The 24,547-nt window shown below is 41.5% G+C and overlaps 1 protein-coding gene across 1 annotated transcript in view; it reads right to left on the bottom strand.

The window, feature by feature from the left end:
• The window catches only part of pcdh15b (protocadherin-related 15b), a 1,616,824-nt gene that overhangs the window by 664,358 nt on the left and 927,919 nt on the right, over nt 1-24,547 (bottom strand). Inside the window, exons 11-12 of the mRNA XM_078565941.1 lie at nt 13,110-13,229; nt 7,549-7,659 (exon numbers count right to left, since the gene is read on the bottom strand). Coding sequence (XP_078422067.1) covers nt 7,549-7,659; nt 13,110-13,229 — 231 coding nt within the window. The remainder of the gene's footprint in view (nt 1-7,548; nt 7,660-13,109; nt 13,230-24,547) is intronic.

Raw genomic sequence — 24,547 nt, 5'->3', positions numbered from 1 at the left:
ATATAGCAGGACTGCAGAGCTTAAATCTGATCCTTTGGTTGTGGGATTGCTTAGCTCTGTCTATCATTTGCTGCTTATGCTGTTTGGCACGCAAGTAGTCCTGTTTTATAGCTTCACCAAGGTGACATCTTATTTTTAGGTTTGCCTGGTGCTGCTCCTGGCATGCCCTCCTGCACTCTTCATTGAACCAGGGTTGATCCCTTGGCTTGATGGTAATGGCAGAGTGGGGGATATGCCGGGCCAGGAGGTTACAGATTGTGTTCGAATACAACTCTGCTGCTGCTGATGGCCCACAGTGCCTCATGGATGCCCAGTCTTGAGTTGCTAGATCTGTTCGCAATCTATCCCATTTAGCACAGTGGTAGTGCTAAATTATGAAAGTAAATTGGCAAGAAATATAAAAGCAAACAGCAAGAGCTTCTATGGGTACATAAAAAGAAAGAGAGTGGCTAAAGGAAGCTTGGGACTCTTGGAGGATGCGACTGGAGAATTGAGAATGGGGAACAGGGAAATGGCAGATAATTTAAACCAATATTTGGCATCAGTCTTAACAGTGGAGGACATTATAAACATTCCAAAGATATCAGATAAGCAAGAAGCAAATGAGAGGAAAGATCTTGTAACAATCTCTATCATGAGGGACAAAGTGTTTGACAAACTAATATGACTAAAGGTGGACAAGTCGCCAGGACCCGATGGCCTGCAGCCAAGGGTTTTAAAGGAAGTGGCTGCAGAGATAGTGGAGGCATTGGTTGAAATATTCCAGAACTCACTGGATTCCGGGAGGGTCCCAGTGGATTGGAAAACCGCTAATGTGATGCCCCTGTTCAAGAAGGCAGGGAGACAAAAAGCAGGAAACTTTGGCCAATCAGCCTAACATCTGTCATTGGGAAAATGCTAGAGTCCGTTATTAAGGAAGAAATAGCAGGGCAGTTAGAAAAGTTTAACGCAATCAAACAGAGTCAACATGGTTTTGTGAAACGGAAATCATGTTTGCCAAATTTGCTGGAGTTCTTTGAGGACATAACAAGCAGAGTTGATAAAGGGGAACCGGCAGATTTAATGTGTTTAGATTTCCAGAAGGCATTGGATAAGATACCACATAAAAGGTTACTGCACAAGATAGGAGCCCATAGTATTGGTGGTAATGTATTAGCATGGATTGAAGATTGGTTAACATACAGAACAGAGTTGGGATTAACGGGTCTTTTTCAAATTGGAAAGACGTAACTAGTGGAGTGTCACAAGGATCAGCCCTAGGGCCTCAATTATTTACTATCCATATTAATAACTTGGCGGAGGAGGCAGAGTATAATGTATCCAAATTTGCTGATGATACAAAAATAGGTGGGAGGGCATGTTGTGATGAGGACATAAGAAATCTGCAAAGGGGTATAGAAAGGTTGAGTAAGTGGGCAAAAACTTGGAAGATGGATTTTAGTGTAAGGAAGTTTGAGGTCATGCACTTTGGTAGGCAGACTATTATTTAATTGGTGGGAGACTCCAAACAAGTGCAGCATAGAGGCATCTGGGTGTTCTTGTGCATGAAACACAAAAAGTTAGCATGTAGGTGGAGCAAGTAATTAAGAAGGCAAAGGGGATTTTGGCCTGTATTGCTCGGGGGTTGGAGTTTAAAAATAGGGAACTCTTGTTACAACTGTGCAAGGTGTTGGTGAAGCTGCACCTGGAGAACTTGTACAGTTTTGGTCCCCGTATTTAAGGAAGGATATACTGGCATTGGAGGCAGTTCAAAAGAGATTCACTAGGCTGATTCCTGGGATGAAGGGATTGATTTATCAAGAACACCTAAACAGGTTAGGCCTTTATTCATTAGAGTTTAGAAGAAGGAGGGGTCATCTTATTGAAACGTACCAGATTCTGAGGGGGCTTGGTGGGGCAGATGTTGAGAAGGTTTTATCCACTCTTGGGGGAATCTTGAACTAGGGGACATAGTTACAGAATAACTATACATTTAAAACTGAGACGCAAAGGAATTTCTTCTCTCAAAGGTAGTGAATGTCTGGAATTCTCTACCCCAGAGAGTTGTGGAGGCTAGATCACTGAAAGTATTTAAAGAGGAGGTAGATAGGTTTTTGAAATATCGGGGAGTTGAGGGCTATGATAAGCTGGCACAAAAGAGTTGAGGCCTGGGGCAGATCAGCCATGATCTTATTGAATGTTGGGGCAGGCTTGCGGGACCGAATGGCCTACTCCGCCTCCTATTTCTTATGTTCTTATGTTTTAATAGACTAAAAGGTACGGAGGTAAATAAACCATGGGAAACATTTAAAGAAACAATTCAAGATCTTCAACAAAAACACAAAAACTCAACAAGACCCCATCCATGGCTCACTTAGAAAGTTAAGGATAGTATTAGATTAAAAGAAAAGGCTTACGATGTTGCAAAAAACAGTCACAAGTCTGAAGTTTGGAAGCGTTTTAAGAATCAACAGGCAGCACCCAAAAAGTTGATTAAAAGGGTAAAAATAGAATATGAGAATAAACTAGCCAGGAATATAAAAACAGGTTGTAAGAGCTTTTATAAGTATATAAGGAGGAAGAGAGTTACTGAAGTAAACATTGGCCCCTTAGAACCAGAGACAGGAGAAATTATCATGAGAATGAGGAAATAGCAGAGATACTGAAGAAATATTTTGTGTCTGTCTTCACAAGTTTCATACCAGAAATATACGGTAACCTAGGGGCTAAAAAGGGCGAGGAAATTAAGGAAATTAATATCAGCAGAGAAGAAGTATTGGTGGAATTTGAGGGGCTACAATCCAACAAATGCCTGGGACTTGATGGCCTACACCCTAGGGTTCTAAAAGAGATAGCTGAAGAGATAGTAGCTGTCCTGGCCATGATTTTCCAAAATTCCTTAGATTCATAAATGGTCTCATTAGGTTGGAAGTTGGCAAATTGGCAAAGTTTCAAGAAAAGAGGGAAAGAGAAAACAGTGAACTACAGGCCAGTTAGCCTTATTATTATTAAGGAAGTCTTAACAACGCATTTAGAAAAGTACAATATGATTGTAAGAAATCAACATTGTTTTACTTAAGTAAAATCCTGTTTGACAAAGTTATTAGAGTTTTTTGAGGATGTAACTAGTAGGGTAGATAATGGGGATCCAGTAGATGTAGTATACCTGAATTTCCAAAAGGCATTCAATAAGGTGCCACACAAAAGTTTAATAGGCAAGATAAGGGCTCATGGAATTGGGGGTAACATTTTGGCAAGGGTAGAGGATTGGTTCATGGATAGAATGCAGACAGTGGGCATAAACAGGGCTTTTTCAAGTTGGCAGGCAGTGAATAATGGAGTGTCGTAACGATCAGTGCTTGGGGCCTCAGCTATTTACAATCTATATTAATGACTTAGATGAAGAGACAGAAAGTAATGTACCAAAATTTGCTGATGCTACCAAGCTTGGTGGGATGGTCAGCTGTGGGGATGACACAAAGAGGCTGCAGAGATATAGACAGATTAAGTCAGTGGGCAAAATATGGCAGATGTGGTGAAGTGCAAAATTATTCACCTCAGTTGTAAAAATAGAAAAGCAGAATATGTTTTTTAAAAGTGTGAAACTTGTAAGTGTTGATATTCAAAGAGATTTGTGTGTGCTTGTACAAGGAATGCAGGAAGTTAGCATGCAGATGCAGCAAGCAGTTAGGAAAGCAAATGACATGTTGGCCTTTATTCCAAGGGGATTGGAGTACAACAATAAAAAAGTCTTGCTACACATGTAAGGGTTTTGGTGAGACCACATCTGGAATACCATGTGCAATTTTGGTCTCCACATTTAAAAAAGGATATGCTTACATTGGAGGCAGTACAGTGAAGGTTCACTGGATTGGTCCCTGGGTTGTCATATGATGAGAGGCTGAGTAAATTCGGCTTAAATTCTCTGGAGTTTAGGAGAACGAGAGCTGATCTCATTGAAACCTACAAAACTCTGAGAGAGTTTGATAGGGTAGATGCTGAGAGATGGTTTCCACCGGTTGGGGAATCTAAAACAAAGGCATGGTCTTAGGATAAGGGCTGACCATTTAGGGTTAAGAAGAGGAGAAATTACTTCACTCAAAAGGTTGAGTGTCTTTGGAATTCTCTATCCCAGAGGGTTATGGATGCTCCATCACTGAATACGTTTAAGGCCAAGATAAACAGATTTTTGGTCTTGCAGAGAATTAAGGGATATGGGGAGCGGGCAGAAAAATGGAGTTGAAGCCCCAAGATCAGCCATGATCGTATTGAATGGCAGAGCAGGCATAATGGGCCATATGGTCCACTCTTGCTTTATTTCTTATGTTCTTGTGCTTCACATTCTGTGATCTTGTGCCGGTTTCAAGTGAAATGTGCCGAAAAACCAACACTACCAACTGGAAACTACCTATAGATGTCCCTATATGTTCATCAGTGCCAACTATAATACAGAAATATATAAAAGAAATAATTGTGAAATAAAAAATTAAAGATAATCATAAACCTTAAAAAACCTTTTTCTGCACAAGCCTACTCCATCTCTGGTGGTGAAGTTGACGCATTATTTATTCCCTTAAAGGCAAAGATGACACAGCCTTCTGCTGCAGCTGTTGTCTCTTATGGTGTTTTCTGCGGACTACCCAGGTCTTTCTGGGTTTTCAGATAAAAACATTGAGACGGGACTTTCCGGCCCCTCCTACTGGTAGGATCTTCCGATTACACTAAAATTAACAAAGATTTGAATGGCTTGCCGCATTGAGGCCAGAAAATCCTGGCCATTATCTTTAGCCTGTTTCAGCCACATGACCAATATGGTATTGTCCACCCAGAATGGCTGAGTTGAATGCCATTGTTATACAATGGATGAGTTCTTCACATTTACTCAGGCAGCTGATAGGATGTTCTCAATCTTAGTGACAAAGAAGTCTATGAACTCCTCACATTTATTGCTGGAGGTGAAAAATCCACAAATAATACTATTGAACTTCACCAGTTAAAAAAGATAGATATTATTGTGGTCTATTTTTTTTTCTGCCCAGCCGTTATTGTTAGGGTTCCAACTCGGAGACATAATCTGGACTGGTGTTTTGGATAAATCTCCAAACAACTCCAAACAAAAGCAAGTGTGAATTCTACAGATAGTATTTGTCTCGCTATTTCCATTCCAGGGGGAGGCCCCTGTCCAGGATGATGCAATTAGGAACTTTCCAGAAGCTTCAGAGAGTCTGTGTTGAAGTTGCAAAGGTCACCTGTCCCTTGACAGTCATCTTAACAATCAGTGTCCATCTTAAATAAAAGACAGCTCCAGAAACTTCTATATGAACACAGGGTCCATATTTAAAATTATGAATATGACATGCCTTTACCATGACGTGCCTCTGCCATGCTGGAAAAAATGGAATCCCATTGACATTTTTTTTCACGTTGCTTTCATGGTAGCAAGAGAAATATCAGCAGACATTCTGCACACTCATTCTACCATCCACACATGAATCCTATACTGCAATTGTTTGTAACAGATCGTTTTTCTTTACAAGCTTAGATTTTCTCATCGTCCTGTTTTTCTTTGTAATGAGGCACAAGTGTAATTGAATTTCTTCAGGTGTTGGGGGTAGCTTTATAACGAGTTGTGTTCAGGAGTCTAGTGCCTTCTAGCCCCATTCCCCTTTTTATAATTCCCAGTTATGTTTTGTCTAGCAGGAAGAGGCAGCTGATCGAATGTTCTCAATCTTAGTGACAAAGAAGTCTATGAACTCCTCACATTTATTGCTGGAGGTGAAAAATCCACAAATAATACTATTGAACTTCACCAGTTAAAAAAGATAGATATTATTATTGTCTATTTTTTTAAAGCTGTGACTATTTACAGCTGAATGATATTTGAAGGTAATAGCTCTTTCAAAAATAATGTGTGGACCTTTACAGTCCATCGCCTGCTGGTTTGAAGATGGGGGATTTGTAAAATGCAGTGAGTGGCCTGTCCATTCCCTGTGCGCCTGCCTCAACTCAAAGGAGGTCCCCCTACTTGACTGCAACCAGCTCACTCCATAAAAGCTGCTGTGCTTCCCACATGGTGTGGGCCTTCCCTTACCATGGGTAAAATAGCAGTGGGGGTGGGATGAGACATTGAAGTGGCCATTAATATGCTCAAGGGAGAGCCCGACTCCTCTACCAAGCCCCATAAAATGGGAGACAGGTCGGGGTGGGCGTGTAGGCAGTAGACAAGCCACTCACTGCATTTTACAAATCCCCCATCTTCAAACCGGCCAGCAATGGACCGTAAAGTTCCACACATTATTTTTGACAGTGCTACTACCTTCAAATATCATTTAGCTGTAAAGATTCACAGCTTTAAAAAAAAAACAATAATAATATCTATGTCTGTAACTGGTGAAGTTCAATAGTATTATTTGTGGATTTTTCACCTCCAATAATAAGTGTGAGGAGCTCATAAACTTCTCTGTCACTAAGATTGAGAACATCCAATCAGCTGCCTCTTCCTGTTAGACAAAACATAACTGGGAATTCTAAAAAGGGAAATGGGGCGAGAAGGCACTAGACTCCTGAACACAACTCTTTATAAAGCTACCCCCAACACCTGAAGAAACTAAATTACACTTGTGCCTCATTCCAAAGAAAAAGAAGGACAATGAGAAAATCTAAGCTAAGTCCCCTGTCCCCATTGGAGGCACCCCTATCTTTACCCCCTCCTTGCCCTCTCAAGCCCACCTTCTTCAGCCCCCTTGTTGAGGTCTGCAAGTCAGGTTGTACCAATACCCCGGATTACCTGAAGTCTTGCCTCCATTAGTTCCTCTTAGTCCCAGCAGTGGCCATCGCTCGAACCTGGCACTGCTGGGACTATGGAGCTTTTGGCAGCTTTCTAAGGCAGGACTTCCTCCTGAGATGGGGGTGGGGGGGAGGTGGTGCGGTTGTGGAAGTCTCACTCATAGCCTCGCTATGTTAAATGTTCGCTGGGCAGCCAGTATCAGTGAAAATGCATTCCCCATCGACACTTTGGGTGGCAGGTCGGGAAAATCTACATACAAAAAGTCCTGCCCTCTATGAATTACACATTTTAAACTCAATTTTATTTTCTAAGACTTTTTAATATAAATATGAAAACTAATAAAATGGCTCACAGTGACACTAACATTTATGTTGTTGAAAAAATTGTTTTAGAAATTTATAATATCAACCCTGTGACTGATCTATATTTCATAGCACAATCATTCTCAAATAAATGTGTCACTTCAATTGTTCCAGGAAAGTTGTGTATGCACTTTACCTCAACAATTCAATTCACTGTTGAAATACTTATTTTCTGCTCACAGAAATTGCTTTGTTTGGTACCACTACTTCACAATTACTTATCAAAGCATATTCTGCTAAAAGCTGTGAGTGGCTCTGAAGGTTTTAGGCAATAATTTAACACTGGTTAGTCTGACAACATCAATTAAACTGCACACAAAAGTTATACCACATTTCATGGTGTCCAATCCACTGGACAGTATGCAATTGTTAAGATGAGCATACACTGAGTAATTGAAATTCTTTAAATAAATATCTTACATTTGCTTGAACAATGACAAAGTAACGTGTTTTATCTTCATAATTTAGCCTTCTCCTTAAAACTACAGCTCCTGATAATGTGAGCGGAATACCAAAAGTCCGACTGGATTCCTGTGAACACACACAAAAAAAAAAATCAACATTTTCATTTTTCTCCTGTCAAATATTATTCAGTGGCACCAACAACAAATTAGTTCAATGCATTGTACCTTAATGTTCCACAAAATACGATTCAGTCACTTCACACCTTAAGATACCGAAAGTAGTTTTCTATTATTATCACTTAACTAGTGATTTAATTAACTCTAAATTAAACCATTCTATCAACTGGGGTATCATGAATATCTTGTTCATTAACTATTGATATAGCTCAGCAGTCTTGTCTGAAAGCTCCAGAGCAAAAACTAGGCATTTATCACAATTAACCAGCCAGTTGCTTAAAAAATAAAGATCAATACTTAAAACCGAGGTGAACATGTCACATTGTAATGACTGGATACCTTACTTATTATTTTAATATATCTCTATTTAAAAACGATTTTTATTCACAGCATTAGAAATGATAACTAATTTGGAATGAATAGCAGCCAGGTATAAACTTTTATTTAAATTATGTTTCTTTATTGACACTTAATTTGAATACACAATTCTAAAAACAGCTTTGTATTTAAGTTCTGAAAATAAAGAGACAACAGCTAGGTTTTAAGTCTGCAAAGTTGGTTCTTTGCCAAGAATTACATTTCGCGACGCTACGTTAAAAGAAAGTTGAGCTAACAGAAAGATTTAAAAAGTGAAAACTTAAACAATGCCTAGCAAATCATAAAAATAAAAATAGCTGGAAAAACTCAGCAGGTCTGACAGCATCTGTGGAGAGGAATACAGTTAACATTTCGAGTCCGTATGACTCTTCATCAGAACTGAGGAATTATAGAAATGAGGTGAAATATAAGCTAGTTGAGGGGGGTGGGACAGATAGTGCTGGATAGAGGACCAGTGATAGGTGGAGGCAAAGAAGAGATTGCCAAAGGTGTCATAGACAAAAGGACAAAGGGGTATTGACGGTGGTGATATTAACTAAGGAATGTGCTAATTGCGACATTAAGGATAGAAAGCAGGACGAGCAAGTGACAGATGGCCCTAGTAGGGATGGGGTGGGGGGAAGGGATCGAAATAGGCTTAAAGGTGGAGATGAAACAATGGATGGAAATACATTTAAAAATAATGGAAATAGGTTGGAAAAGAAAAATTTTTTTTTTTAAATTATAAATTATTGGAAAAAGGGGGATCGGAAAGGGGGTGGGGATGGAGAAGAGAGTTCATAATCTGAAGTTGTTGAACTCAATGTTAAGTATCATGTTTGAAGACAAACAATGGGATTTTCTTGGGGCTTTGCATGACTGTCCACTGTAACTTCAGTGCAAGATCAACGGAAACCATTTTTATGCATCCATCCAATGTTTCTGTTATGTTACAGCAGCCAAGTTGGGAGAATCCCCAAGGAAATTCCAGTTGAAAATCATCAAACGTAGATAGTAGTTTCGGGCTCTGGTTTTAGATTCTCGTGGTAGCTAGGAACTATTTGGGGATGTGTTCCTGGCAATTATCATTGAATCTTGCAGCATAAGTTATGACCATTTGGCCCATCATGTTTGTGCGAGTTCTTTGAAAGAGTTATTTAATTAGTCCCTCTCCCCCACTCTTTCCTCATAGGCCTATAATGTTCCCCTTTTTAAAATTATATAAAATTCCCTTTTGATAGTTATAATTGAATCTGTTTCCACCAAGCTTTCAGGAATCCATTCCAGATCATAAAAGTCTGTTGTACAGGCAAATGATTCCTCATCTCCCCTTTGGTTCTTTCACCAATTATCTTAAATCTGTATCGGTCCTCCTGCCAGTGGAAATAGTTTCTCCCCATCTACTCCATTAAAAGCACACAGAATTTCGAATGCCTCTTTCAAATTGTCCTTTAACCTTCTCTGATTTAAGGAGAACAATCCCAGCTTCTTTTGTCTCTCCACACAACTAAAGTCACTAATCCTCGTACCATTTTACTAAATATCCTCAGCACCCCTCCAATTTATATTCTTCTGTGGTGTGATGCACAGGATTAAACACAAGACTCCAGCTGATGCTGAACCAGTGAGTTTTAAAGATTTATTATTAAGCCAAGATTGTACCTGTGATTGTGACTTCCACCACTGACCAACATCCCTTCCATTTTTTTGTGTGGTGTACACAACCAATTTATTTAACTGCACGCAGCCCCATTAAACGTTATTGCACAGCCATGGACGAATGTTAACTTAAAGGGGCGGACTTGTGCGCAGTGTCCAAAGGAACTTTCAGGTTGCTGCACAGTTTAAGATGAGCATTGCCACTGACCCCATCAGAGCATGTGGGGTAAGCAAGAAAACCTACTTAGTTGCATGATGCCAGCAGGGGTCTGTGCCAACAGGGCAGCATCCAACAACTTGAATTGCTCACTGCCTTAGCAGGCTGTACAATGCAACAACTTGTGGCTGGAGTAGAGGTGCTCACTGACACTTCTCTTGGACCTGTGCCCCTGTATACTCTAAGTAGGAATGTTGGCCATAGATTTGCTCTATACCCATCTCATCCCCTTGACTATTAGGAGGCCATTACACCTCACCTCAACCGGGATAGGACATGTAACCAGGTCCATGCAAGGCTGAGGGAACAGGAATTCCTCATATAAGTAGTCATATGAACATACGAACTCCACCACCACAGTGGCAGCAGTGCGTACCATCTACAAGAAGCGCTGCAGAACTCACCAAGGCTCTTTAGGCGGCACTGTCTAAACCCACGACCATTACCACCTAGACGGACAAAGGCAGCAGACACATGGGAACACCACCACCTGGAAATTCCCCTCCAAGTCACACATCATCTTGACTTGTAAATACATTGCAGTTCCTTTGCTATCGCTGGTCAAAATCCTGGAACTCCCTCCCATACAGCACTGTGGGTGTACCTACACTATAGAGACTGAAGCTGTTCATGAAGGCAGCTCACCATTACCTTCCCAAGGGCAATTAGGGATGGGCAATAAATGCTAGCTTTGCAATGCCTACATTCCATTAATGATTAAAAAAACAAATATGAACATACAAATGACGAGCAGGGGAAAGCCACTCAGCCCCTCTTGTCTGCTCTGCCATTCAAGAAGATCATGGCTGATTGGATTGGAACCTGAACTCCACATTCCTGCCTACCCCCGCTAACCTTTCAACCCCTTGCTTAACAAGAATCTACCTACCTCTGCCTTAAAAATATTCAAAGATTCTGCTTCCACTGCCTTTTGAGGAAGAGAGTTCCAAAGACTCACTATAATCTGAGAGAAAAAAATTCTTCTCATCTCTGTCTTTAATGGGTGCCTCCTTATTTTTAAACAGTGACACCTAGTTCTAGATTCTCCCACAAGAGAAAACATCCTTTCCATATTGACCCTGTCAAGACCCCTCAGGGTCTTATGTGTTTCAATCAAGTCACCTCTTACACTTCTAAACTCCAGCGGATACAAGCCTAGCCTGTCCAACCTTTCCACATATGATGACCCTCCTATTCCGGGTATTAGTCTAGTAAGCCTTCTCTGAACTGCTTCCAATACATTTACATCCTTCCTTAAATAACAAGGCCAATACTGTACACAGCACCCAAGGTGTGGTCTCACCAATGCCCTGCACAACTGAAGCATAACCTCAGCAGGTCTGGCAGCATCTGTGGAGAGGAACACAGTTAACGTTGCGACTCGAAACATTAACTGTGTTCCTCTCCACAGATGCTGCCAGACCTGCTGAGTTTTTCCAGGTATTTTTATTTTTGTTTTGGATTTCCAGCATCCGCAGTGTTTTGCTTTTATTTGAAGCATAACCTCTCTGCTTTTCAATTCCTCTCACAATAAATGATAGCATTCTATGAGCTTTCCCATTTAATTGCTATACCTGCATACTAACCTTTTGCGATTCATGCACTTGGACACCCAGATCCCTCTGCATCTCAGAACTTTGTAATCTCTCACCGTTTAGGTAATATGCTTCTTTTTAATTCTTCCTGTCAAAATGGACAATTTCACATTTTCCCACATTATACCCCATTTGCCTAAACCTCTCTAAATCCCTATATAGCCTCCTTGTGTCCTCTTCACATTTTAATATCCTACCTATCTGTGTATCAAAAACAAATTTAGCAACCATGGCCAGGATTTCCCAGTCAGCGATCGGGGGGTGGGGCCCCCTCGCCGATGTATAAAATGACACGGAATGATGTCGGGCGGAACTCCCGACGTCACCCCGCCTCATTTCAATTTTCAGGTCGGCGGGGGCTCAGCAGAATCAGCTGTGCGCCCGCCGACCTGTCAATGGCCAATTGGGGCCATTGACAAAGTAGTTAAAGTGATTGATGGTTGGCGGGCAGGCCAGGAGGCCTGGCGGGCTTCAGAAAAAGCATAAAACCTCATCCACTGGCAGGATGAGGTTTCAGGTAGGTTTTTAAATTTTTAATAAAAGTGTCAATGAAAGTGATGGACATGTCCCAACTCATGTGACAGTGTTACATGAGGGGACATGTCAGGGGAATTTACCTGTTCTGTTTTTTAAATTTTTTCACACATGAGCCGATCTCCCTGAGGCAGCACTTAGCCCCAGGGAGATGAGTGCACTCTTTCATGCGCATGCGCAAAAGAGCGTACTCCCAGCTCAGGGAATTCCACCCCCCCCCCCGTCTGCACATGGAGCACATTGCGCTTCCTTGCAGACGTCACGCTGGGTGGGCCTTAATTAGCCCGCCCACATAAAATGGCAGCGTGCCCCTGATCAGGGGCGCCGATCGGAGGCGTGCCTCCACACGCCTGCTCCTAAACGTCCCCCCCAAAGGGGGGGAAAATTCTGTCCCACACCTTCAGTCCCTTTATCTGAGTCATGAACCTGAATTGTAAAATGTTGAGGCCCCAGCACTGATCCCTGTGGCACACCACCCATTACATCTTGGCAACCAGAAAAAGTCCCATTTATGCCTACTCTGTTTCCTGTTTGCTAGCCAATCTTCTATCCATGTCAATAGGTTACCCCCACACCATAAGCTTTTATCTTACACAATAACATTTGATGCGGCACCTTATCAAATACCTTCTGGAAATCTAAATTTAGTACATCCACTGGTTCCCCTTTATCCAAAGCACATGTTACTTCTTCAATGAACTCCAATAAATTGGTAAAACATGGTTTCCCTGTCACAAAACCAAGTCTACCTGATTACCTTGAATTTATTTAAGTGCCCTGCTATAATGTCTTTAAGAATAGCTTCTAACGTTTTCCCTGAGTCCCCACCCTTAAACCAACCTCATCCGCATCAATGGCCTTGTTATGGCTTTTGTATGGGTTCTTCCCACATACAAAGCTACAGGAAACTCTAACTTAGGTCAAGACTCATGCAAGTTCAGCCCCAATGTTATGTTGTGCGGTTTCCAATCAGATAACTAACTTCAGCTGCCAGCACGTATTTGGACAAAAGAAACAAACCCACTATTTGATACATACTGGATCATTTGGATTATGTTGAATAACATATTCAATCTGTCCATTAGGACCATCATCTATGTCAGTTGCTCCATTTCTTCCAGAGAAGCCAGTAAAAATAGTCGTCCCAACTGGTGTCAACTAAAATGGAAAAAAAAAGACAAAATTAACAATCCATATTTAAATCAAATGTTTCACACCAAACACTTTCTGATAATACAAAATCTGAACGGGGATATGTCTGAATAGCGTTGCAAGGCAAGGACACATTGTAAACTATTAACCATATCTAAATCTGGAGTTATGCAAGTGCTTGAGCAGAACAAGAATTTACTTATTCTACATCATGGCCTGAATTTTTCGCCTTGTTGGGTGCACGCGATCGGCAGGCCCAGGAGCGGACGGGAAACAGGCCCCCGACTGCAATCGGCCCCCTACCGCGATTTCATGCTGGCTGGCCAATTAACGGCCAGCCAGCATGAAACGCACGCTGAGAAAGGCTCAGCACTGCCGGTGGGAGCAGGAAGAGGGCAGGCATCGACGTCACCGCCGGTGCTAGTGAGTGCTTCCAGTGAGCTCCCTGAAGGCAGGCAGCTGCCTCAGGGAGCTGCAGACCTCCACAGAATAAACAAAATAACAAAAATGATGTAAAATATGCCCATGCAGCACAATCAAGCATACCCCATCAAAAAATAGTCCCCAGAGATCTCTTTTTATTTCATTTCCCCACAGAGATTTCATCCTGTCCTAGATCGAGGTTTGAGCAAAAATGTCAAGGCCGCCTGGCCGACTGGCCTGTCCGCCAAACGTAAAAGTGGCTGGGCCACAAAAAAATCGCTTTAAATTGCCTCCTTAATGGGCTTAATTGCCCGCTTAATTGTCAGCAGGCACGCTTCCGACTGCCGCATGCGCCCGCCAAGCTAGATATTGCGAACGCGTGATGACGTTGGGACACTCGCCCAACATCACCTCACACTATTTCGTGGCCGGACAGGTCAGGTGCGCGCCCGCCCATGGGATGTAAAATTCTGGCCCGTATATAGAAACAGGATTCTAGTACAGGAATCAAAATAACCACCGTACTAAATGGGGTAGATTTTAAACAGATCTAGCAACTCAAAAGTGGGCATCCTTGAGGTGCTGTAGGCCATCAGCAGCAACAGAATTGTTTTCAACCACAACCTGTAAATTCATGGCCTGGCATAACCCCTGATCAACCTTAGTGCAATGAAGAGTGTAGGAGGGCATGCCAGGAACAGTACCAGACATACCTAAAAATGAGATGTCAAGCTGGTGAAGCTACATCACAGGACTACTTGCATGCCAAACAGTGGAAGCATCATGCAATAGACAGAGCTTAACAATCCTACAACCAATGGATCAGGTTTGTGCTCTGCAGTCCTGCGGCATCCAGTCAATGGTGGTGAACAATTAAACAACTCACTGGAGGAGGAGGCTCCACAAATACCCCCATCCTCAAGGACAGGGGGGGACCAGCACAGCAGTGCAAAAGAAAAGGCATCTGCAACCATCTTCAGCCAGAAGTGTCGGGTGGATGATCCATTTCAGCCTCCTCCTGAGGTCCCCAGCATCACAGATGCCAGTCTTCAGCCAATTTGATACACTCCAAGTAATATCAAGAAATGGATAAAGGCACTGGATACTGTCAAAGGCTATGGGCCCTGACAACATTTGAGCAATAGTACTGAAGACTTCTGCTCCAGAACTAGTCCGCACCCCTAGCCAATCTGTTCCAACACAGCTACAACACAGGCATCTGCCTGGCAATGTGGAAAATTGCCCAGGTATGTCATGGAGGACAAATCCAACCTGGCCAATTACCACCCCATCAGTCTACCCTTGGTCATCAGCAAAGTGATGGGAGATGTCATCGCCAGTGCTATCAAATGGAACTTACTCAACAATAATCTGCTCACTGATGCTCAGTCTGAGTTCTGCCAGGGACACTCAGCTCCTGACCTCATTAGTACATTAGTCCAAACATGGACAAAAAAGCTGAACTCAAAGAAGTGAGGTGAGAATAACAGCTCTTGACATCAAGGCAGCATTTGACCAAGTGTGCCATCAAGGAGCTTTAGCAAAACAAATCAATGGGAATCAGGGGAAAACTCTCCACTGACCTGGTCATTGCAAGCACAAGGAAGATGTTGTAGTTGATGGAGGTCAATCATCTCAATCCCAGGACATTGCTGCAGGAGCTTCTTAGGGTGATATCCTAGACCCACCCATCTTCAACTGCTTCATCAATAATCTTTCCTCCATCAAAAGGTCAGAAGTGGGGATGTTTGCTGATGACTGCACAGCGTTCAGCACCATCTACAAGGTATGATTCAGGAGTATGATGGAATACGCTCCACTTGCCTGGATGAGTGCACCTCCAACAACACTCAAGAAGTTGGACATCATCAATGCCAAAGCAACCGCTTGTTTGGCCCCCCCATCCGCCACCTTAAACATTCACTCCCTCCATCATTGACACACAGTGGCAGCAATGTGTACAATTGGCAACATGCACTGCAACAAATCAACAAGGATCCTTTGACAGCACCTTCCAAGCCCATGACCTGTACCACCTAGAAGGACAAGAGCAGCAGATGCATGGGAACACCACCACCTTCAAGTTCACCTACAAGCCACACATCCATCCTAACTTGGAACTATATCATCATTCCTTCACTGTCGCTGAGTCAAAATCCTGGAACTCCCTTCCTAAAAATACCAAGGGTATGCCTACTACATGGACTCCAACGGTTCAGTAAGGTAGCTTACAACCACCTTCTCAAAGGCAATTAGGGGTGGGCATTAAATACTGGCCTACCCAGCGATGCTCACATGCCATGGAAGAATAAATAAAATATTATGCTCATATATTTTTGCTGCCTGCATAGCTTGATGTGAGATAGCCCAAGGCCTAAGCATTATGCAGCAGGAAAAGTAATGCACTTGATATGACTGCACATGATAAAAAGTCAACCTTGACAAACATTTCACTTTGAATTGCTTGTCAATGAAAAACAATATGAGCAAGTGAACAGGTATATCGCTGCCAGAAATGACCCAAGGAAGCAATGACTGACAAGTTTTGGAATAGGAAAAACGCAATCCTGCAGGGAACATGTTACTGTGTTAAGTTCCTGGAAACTGTTGTTCACAAAAACAATTCAGAAAGCCAGATTTGACACACAATGCTTGTAAGTAAACCTAGCAATTTGATACCAATCCTCTTTAAACATCTTGTGTGTTTTCCTGACATTTTCGATGCTCTACATATTTTCAATTCTGAATGCTATTCTAATTACAGATTGCCTTCAACCACAGTGGGCAGTTTCACACTGACAATACAACCAATAAATACAGACCAGATACACACAAGGAAATGGTGATTATAGGTATCAATAAGCAAAAAAGCACGGTGTGAATAGAGAAAACAAAACTGGAGAATGTCCTGGAGGTGCAGCCGGTAACATAACACTCAAGTTTACAATGACCTAGCCTGACTCAGTCGCAAAGGCACACGTTCAGTTTGAGCATGGTGCAAACTGTTTCACTGAATCAACATCTAAAAAACTTGCTCTTTTCATTTTTCAATTGAATGGAGGGTGGAATGAGTCAGCTCACATCACAAGATCATGCACCACAGGCGAGTGGACTGATACAATCACACCTGAGACATTGGAGATATTTGATAAAGGAGCACAGGATTAGTCCAAATTACTTAGATAAAGTGTTTTAGCTACAGACGGGCAGCACCTGCTGAGCAAAGGTCTCCTCTAGTTATAGGCTGCAGCATTTGGGGATTCAGACCTCTCAGGCTCTGTTTGCAAACAGTGACTGCACTTTGATCATCTGACATTGCAAAACACACATTGCATTTTCAGGGTACATGTCGGCCACCCAGATCTATGCAGTCATTAACACTTGTCTGCACTGCAATCTGTCATAGATTGCATGGCAAGGCCAGTCACATTTTCCATTATACATTGTACAGGACAATTATTTCAGCTGGTTAAGGAAATCAGAAACTGACAAAAAGATATAATTTAATCAAAACACCACTAGACAGAAAAGGATGTTATGGGAAAATAGCTATTCCTGTATGTCTTTTTAAGTTCTAGAATTATTTAGAAAGCACCAGCTATGACAGCCTGCCACATAAGTCTACGTCCTCCATGCCCTGTAGTTTCTGGAGCTGGTTCCTTGTACATGCTTTTGGGCTCCTACTCTGTCGTAACTTGTGGTTGATTGTTATTGTCTCCTATGGTGAGGTTTCCTCAAAGAGCCAAGGTTTGAAGCATGCAGCAAAGGTTGTTTCTTCTCAAGATCTTCCTAGCTGTTCTGAAAGGCCTCCTGCTTCTTTAGGATCCCTATGTATACCGGTAAAAGTGCCTGAGCTGGCATAAGTCTCATTATACTTGTGCTGTGCTGCTAGACATGGGGCGGGGGAGCAAAGATGTAATTTGACCAGGCCAACCCTTCAATCCTCTCTCTTTGAATAATATGGACAGAGCTCTTTGCCTTAAAACAAAGATGTGTGAGCTTCTGGAATACCTGTATGAATTTGTGTTGACAAACACATTTCAACCAGCTGCTAATTGAGTTTAAAAAAATCCTTGATTTGTGTGTAATATTGCATTGTACAAAAGGGCATCAATTGCCAACATGTTAATCACTCCTTGTACTCTTAGTGTACTGTAATCCAGAAAGCCAATTGGTGAAAGAGTGCTGGAGTCAATCTTTATTTAGTCTACCATTTATTTACAGAATGAAACATTACAAGTATATGCCTCCTAACTCAACTACCACCCCAGTTTCAGTGACTGTCTCCTTGTAACTCTTTCGAGTTATCAACAGATCGCATGTAACTCTTTCGAGTACATTCACAGTTCTTGGTTTTCCGGGAGTGGGACATGAACCCACAACCTTCTGATTCAAAGGCGAGGGTGCAATGAACTGAGCCACAGCTGTCACCTCACTGTCTCCTTGTATTTGCTCAAAAGAAACTCCAATTAATGCCCTCCACCTGCATATGATTAAACACAACTGATGTACAATTAACAGAGCTCACTTCCTAAATACCTCAGTTAGAATTCTGCTGCATGCTGTAGTGAAACTGACCATTGCCACCGAGCTTTAAAGCAATATTCTGACTAAGGCTTGGACTACCACGTGTGATGCATTTAAATGGCAAGTTTGTTAGGAAAAAGCTCAACACAATGAACAAGCCAGCTGAATGCTATAATAAGCAGCAGTCACTTTAAGCAAGAAGCTGGTAAAATATGACTAATAAAGCCAGAAATAAACTTGCATTTAGTTAACATTTTTCATGAGCTCAGGACATCCAAAAGCATTTCACTACCAATTAAGGATTCTGAAGCATGGTCACCATTGTAATGTAAACACACATAGCAGCCTATTTCTACACAGCAAGTTCTCAAACAGGAATGAAACAAATTACTAAACAATTTGTTTTTAGTGACATTGGTTGAAAGCTAAATGTTGGCCAAAACACTAGGTAGAACTCCCTTCCTCTTTTCAATATGTGGGTTCATCCAAACTGGCAGCCATCTTATCCAAAATATGGCACCTCAAATGGTGCCACACTCCCTCAGTAATGCACTGAGGTATCACCTTAGATTATTTGCTCAGGTTCTGTAGCATGCTTGAATTCTGAATCCACAAGCATTTGACACAGGAGCAACAATGTTTCTACTGAGGTAAGGCTGGTACCTTATGAAAACATTTATAACAAATAGTGCATATGTTAAACATAATGCCTAGAGTTAACTATAGGTTTATATTATTTTTTGAGATATTATCTGTCAAGCTACACAAATAGTTCTGTTGTTATGCCTTGACTTTTCATTCCCTGTTTCCATACCTTATTATAAAATTATAAAAGTTGTATTCTAACCACATTAAAGTGAACAATGAAGGATTTTATGTTTAAGATCTTAATTATGTTTCAATGTCAAAAAGTGTAAGGTGTGAAAATATGCAATAAATTTGTAGCTTTCTTTTTTTTAAAACAGACCACATGATCTGAAAGCACTGAATGTAATTTACAAAGTAGAGATGAAACAGCTTGTCTCAACAGTGCAGCTTGAATCTTATTTATTATAAATTCAATTTGTCATTATCCTGCTTGACTGAGGCATGTATTTATTAAGAATAACAATGTTACATATCATCAAGACCATTGTTTGATTATTTCTTACTTGAAGGGCTTCAAAATTGAACGGTTTAACTCCCAGCCCTAAATTGCAGTAAATATTCATAACTAAATATTTCACATTAATCTAATTTCATTTTAACCAATAATATGAGAGAAATAAACAGAAGCCTTGAAAAGCTAAGGGCCTATGATTCAAATGGTTGTATTGTTCCATTTAATTACATATATTAACATTTTTACCTGAAAGGAAAATGATACCAAGCAGAAGCACTTGCACCAGAAAGTCAGCAAAAAGAAATTGCAGATTGTCTCTTCATGGAGACTTAGCCTGCATTACATTTTTGGTTTGCAATTGAGCACTGGGATTAACAGCTCTGGGCGGGGATAATGTCTGTAACTATTTAGTTTATTGGCAGCTGACTGGAGACAGACTCAAGTAGGACAGGGTCATTGGCTGATGGTAATTTCACATGCATCAATGTTCATGGGGTTTAGCTTATTTTTTCATTCATTCGTGGGATGTGGGTTTCACTGGCTGGTCCAACTTATATTGCCCATCCCCAGTTGTGAGCTGCCTTTTTGAACCGCTGCAGTCCATGTGGTGTAGGTACACCCACAGTGCTGTTAGGAAGGGAGTTCTGGGATTTTGATCCAGCAACAGTGAAGGAATGGTGATATATTTCCAAGTCAAGATGGTGAGCGGCTTGCAGGGGAACTTCCAGGTGGTGATGTTCCCATGTGTATGCTGTCCTTGTCCTTCTAGGTGGTAGTGGTCGTGGGTTTGGAAGGTGCTGTCTAAGGAGCCTTGGTGAATTCCTGCAGTGCATCTTGTAGATGGTACATACTGCTGCTACTGTGCGTCAGTGGTGGAGGGTTTGTGGATATGGTGCCAATCAAGTGGACTGCTTTGGCCTGGATGGTGTCAAGCTTCTTGAGTGTTGTGGGAGCTGCGCTCATCCAGGCAAGTGGGGAGTGTTCCATCACACTCCTGACTTGTGCCTTGTAGATGGTGGAGAGTTTTCCTCCTGATTCCCATTGACTCCAGTTTTGATAGGGCTTCTTGATTAAATGAGGCCCTGATGTCAAAGGCAGTCACTCTCACCTCACCTATTTTCCCATGTTTCTGATGTTCTCTTAGTGGACAAGTTTTTTGAATGAGAAAGCACCAGAGGTAGCACTTAGGGAAGTCGCAGAGGTGGCAGATGCAGTGGTCAGGCCTTGCAAAAATGTAATCCCACAAATAATTGCAACAAAAAGGCACAACTCAAATCAGTGAAAACAATAACTTCAATTTTGTTTGCGTATATACCTGCAGAAATCTTCTTTAATCAAATTTGCTGTCAATTGGAAAAATATATTTCTTTACTATAAATGTAGCAGTTCAAATGCTTAAGCTCTTGAGCTGACAGTAAAAGAACAAACTTGCATCTACATAACGTCTTTCACAACCTCTCAGGATATCTCCAAGTGCTTATAACGAATTAAGTACTTTTGAAGTGTTGCCACTGCTGCAATGTAGAAACATTACAAAGGAAACGAAAAGAACTCTGAAAATTGCCATGGAGCGAGACTCTCACATGGGGTGGATTTTACACCATGTTTGTGGCGGGGGCAGAGCCGTAAAATGCGGTGAGCCATTCAAAAGTTCACTGACTTTGGCAGGGCTATAAAATCCTGACGGCGTAAAATTCTGCCCATGGAAGCGATATGGAGGAAACCATGAGTCGGCATGAAAAAATTAACCTTGAAGGAACACAGTTCCTCTGATTTCCCTATGTTGCATATGCTTCAATTCATAGTACATGAAGGTTCACCAATCAGGATCTTGCAGCTGAAAATTTATACCTATACCTCCCTTTGCGTGTTTATTCTGTGCATCTATAAAGTAGGTACTGACTGATAATTGATGAGGAATGCCATATGTTGATTTATTTGGCATTTATAAATCATTTTGTTGGCTTCAATCTGTAAAATTATAAATTTGGTACATACTCAAGCAATCACCATTTGCATCCAACTTTAATAGCACCATTATTGCATGCATACATCAAAAGGAATGGGAAAAATCAGACTCTTAATGAAAAAGAGTACTGGAAGTCTTTTGAAACATTCTGGAATTTTCAGCTGATGGTCCCAGCCAAAATGACAAAACCATTAGTGGATGGGAACCTGTTGGCTGCTGCATTGGGCATCACAGAGCTTCTCTAACTGAGCTACAACCTTAGCACCTCACCTCCAGGTTTCCCGGCCATTCAGAGAGGATGAGCAGGATAATGTGACAGATCCCTCAAAGGAAAGATTTCTAATTATAATTAAAGAGATTTCGGCAGGGAACGGAATGGCTGAACAGCACATGGATATTTGAGGCTGCAGCAACCAAGAAGATGGAGAGGAGGCCTGGAAAGGCTTCCCTCCAGGTATCCCACTATTACCTGAAGGTCCTGCCGTGGAATTTGAGGAACTGCAGTGAGATGATCTTTCCGAAAGATGGAAGAAAGAGGATAACTTCTCCAACCAAGCAGGCCTAGGTGGAAGTGACTGAACAAAAATATGGTCTGTCCAACCTGGAGACAGTGCACCAAGAGGATCCAGGATTTCAGCACGGTGGTTACGATCTACAATCTGACTTTGTGAACACTCCTCAGAACAACACATCTTGCAGTTGCACTCATTTCACTCTCTCCAGGTACCTCTCATTCCCAAACACTCACCCTCATTCTATTGCCCTCTTTCAATTATACCTCATGGTCACCTTCCACAAGACCTTGACCTCTGATCTTGTGTGGCTTATTTTATGTGGCTCTTTATCCAATGCCATTTTAAATCTAAATACACTACATCTATTCCTTCCCCTTTATCCAGCCTGTTGTTTAAATCGTCAAAGAACTATGTTTTTTTCAAACATGATTTTCCTTTCATTAAAATATGCTGACACTGCTTGATTGTTATAATTTTCTAAATGTCTTGTTTCCATTTCCTTAAGAATGGATTCCAGCATTTTAATTCCTCTATGGCCATGGGGGAGGTGCCAGAGGACTGGAGAACAGCTAATGTGATTCCGCTATTTAAGAAGGGTTGTAGAAATAAGCCAGGGAACTACAGGCCAGTGAGTCTCGCGTCAGTGGTAGGGAAACTATTGGAGAAAATTCTGAACGAGAGAATCTATCTCCACTTGGAGAGGCAAGGTTTGTTCAGGGGTAATATCAGTGTGGCTTTGTCAGAGGGAGGTCATGCCTAACAAATTTGACTGAATTTTTTGAGGTGACGACCAGGTGTGTAGATGAGGGTAGTGCAGTTCATGTGGTTTATATGGATTTCAGCAAAGCCTTTGACAAGGTCCCACATGGGAGACTTATAAAGAAGGCAGATGCACATGGGATACAGGGTAATTTGATAAGGTGGATTCAAAATTGGCTTAGTTGTAGGAGACAGAGGGTGATGACAGAAGGATGCTTTAGTGACTGGAAGCCAGTGTCCAGTGGCATACCACAGGGATCTATGCTGGGTCCCCTATTATTCGTCATTTATATAAATGACATAGATGACTATGTGGGGTTGGGGGGGGGGGGGGGGGGGGGGGGGGGGTGGGGTAGGATTAGTAAGTTTGCGGATGACACAAAGATTGGCTGGGTGGTTAACAGTGAGGTTGAGGGCTACAGGAAGATATAGACAGGATGGTCAAATGGGCACATAAGTGGCAGATGGCATTTAACCCTGAAAAGTGTGAGGTGATACACTTTGGAAGGAGTAATTTGACAAGGAAGTATTCAATGAACGGCATGACACTAGGATGTTCTGAGGAACAAAGGGACCTTGGCGTGTGTGTCCATAGATCTCTGAAGGCGGAGGGGCACGTTAGTGGGGTGGTGAAAAAGGCATATGGGACACTTGCCTTTATCAATTGAGGCATAGATTACAAAAGTAGGGAGGTCATGTTGGAGTTGTATAGAATCTTGGTGAGGCCACAGCTGGAGTACTGTGTGCAGTTCTGGTCACCACATTATAGGAAGGATGTTGGGCTAACTTGCCTATAGTTTTCTGCTTTCTGTCTCCCTCCTTTCTTGAATAGTGACATTACATTTGCAGTTTTCAATCTGCTGGGACCTTTCCAGTTTCTAATGGGTTTTGAAGATTACAACCAATGTATCCACTATCTCTGCAGGATCATGTCCAGGAGACTTCCCAGCCTTTAGTCTCATTAGTTGCCCTGGTACTTTTTCTCCAATGATATTAATTATTTTAAGTTCCTCCCTCTTTTTTCCCCATTGATTTTCTACTGTCCTTGGGATGCTTTTGGTGTCTTCTAACATGAAGTCAGATATAAAATACTTGTTCTAAGTCTGCTATTTTCTTGTTTCCTATTATTAATTCCCCAATCTCACCTTCTAAGGTTCCAATGGTTACTTTGGCTACACTCTTCCTTCTTATCTACTTGTAAGAGCACTTACTGTTCATTTTCTTTTTTCTTGCTTATTAACTCTCATATTATAATTTCTCTATATATATTTCTAATTTTCTGGTCTATCACTAATTTTCACAGCAATATGCACTTTTTCTTTCAAGTTGATACCATCCTTAACTTTCTTCATTAGCCTTTGATGATTCTTCCTTCTCATAGAGTTTTTTCTTTCTCAATGGAATATATTTGTGTTGAGAGTTATGAAATATCTCCTTAAATGTCCGCCACTGCTCATGTATCTTACCTTTCAAACTATTTTACCAATCTAATTCAGCCAACTCTGTTATTATACCTTTTGTATTTGCCTTTATTTAAGTTTTCAGACATTAGTTTCAGACCCATGTTTCTCACCCTCAAATGGAATGTGAAATTCTATCATGTTATGATCACTCTTCTCTATGGGGATCCTTTGCTATGAGATCATTAATTAATCCTGTCCCATTACACATTACCTGGCTAAAATAGCCTATTCCCTGGTTGATTTTACAACATATTGTTCTAATAAACTGTCCTAAATATACTCTATGAATTCGCCCTCGAAGCTACTTTGCCATTTTGCCTTTCCCAATCAATATGAAGATAAAAATCACCCATGAATATTACAAACCCCAATTATTTCTTGATTTATACTTTATCCTATAGTATAGCAACTTTTAGAGGGCCCGAAGACATCTACCACAAGTGATTTATTTCTTATCTCCACTCAAACTGATTCTACATCCGGATCTTCTGAGTCAAGAGCATTTCTCACTACTGCACCGTGCTCATCCTTTATTAAAATAACTAGCTTACCTCGATTTCCTTTCT

The sequence above is a fragment of the Cetorhinus maximus genome, chromosome 20 (assembly GCF_964194155.1).
Source record: "Cetorhinus maximus chromosome 20, sCetMax3.hap1.1, whole genome shotgun sequence".
In the NCBI taxonomy this organism is placed as follows: Eukaryota; Metazoa; Chordata; class Chondrichthyes; order Lamniformes; family Cetorhinidae; genus Cetorhinus; species Cetorhinus maximus.
The sequence above is the reverse complement of the archived record's forward strand: the minus strand, read 5'-3'. Positions and strand labels throughout refer to the sequence as shown.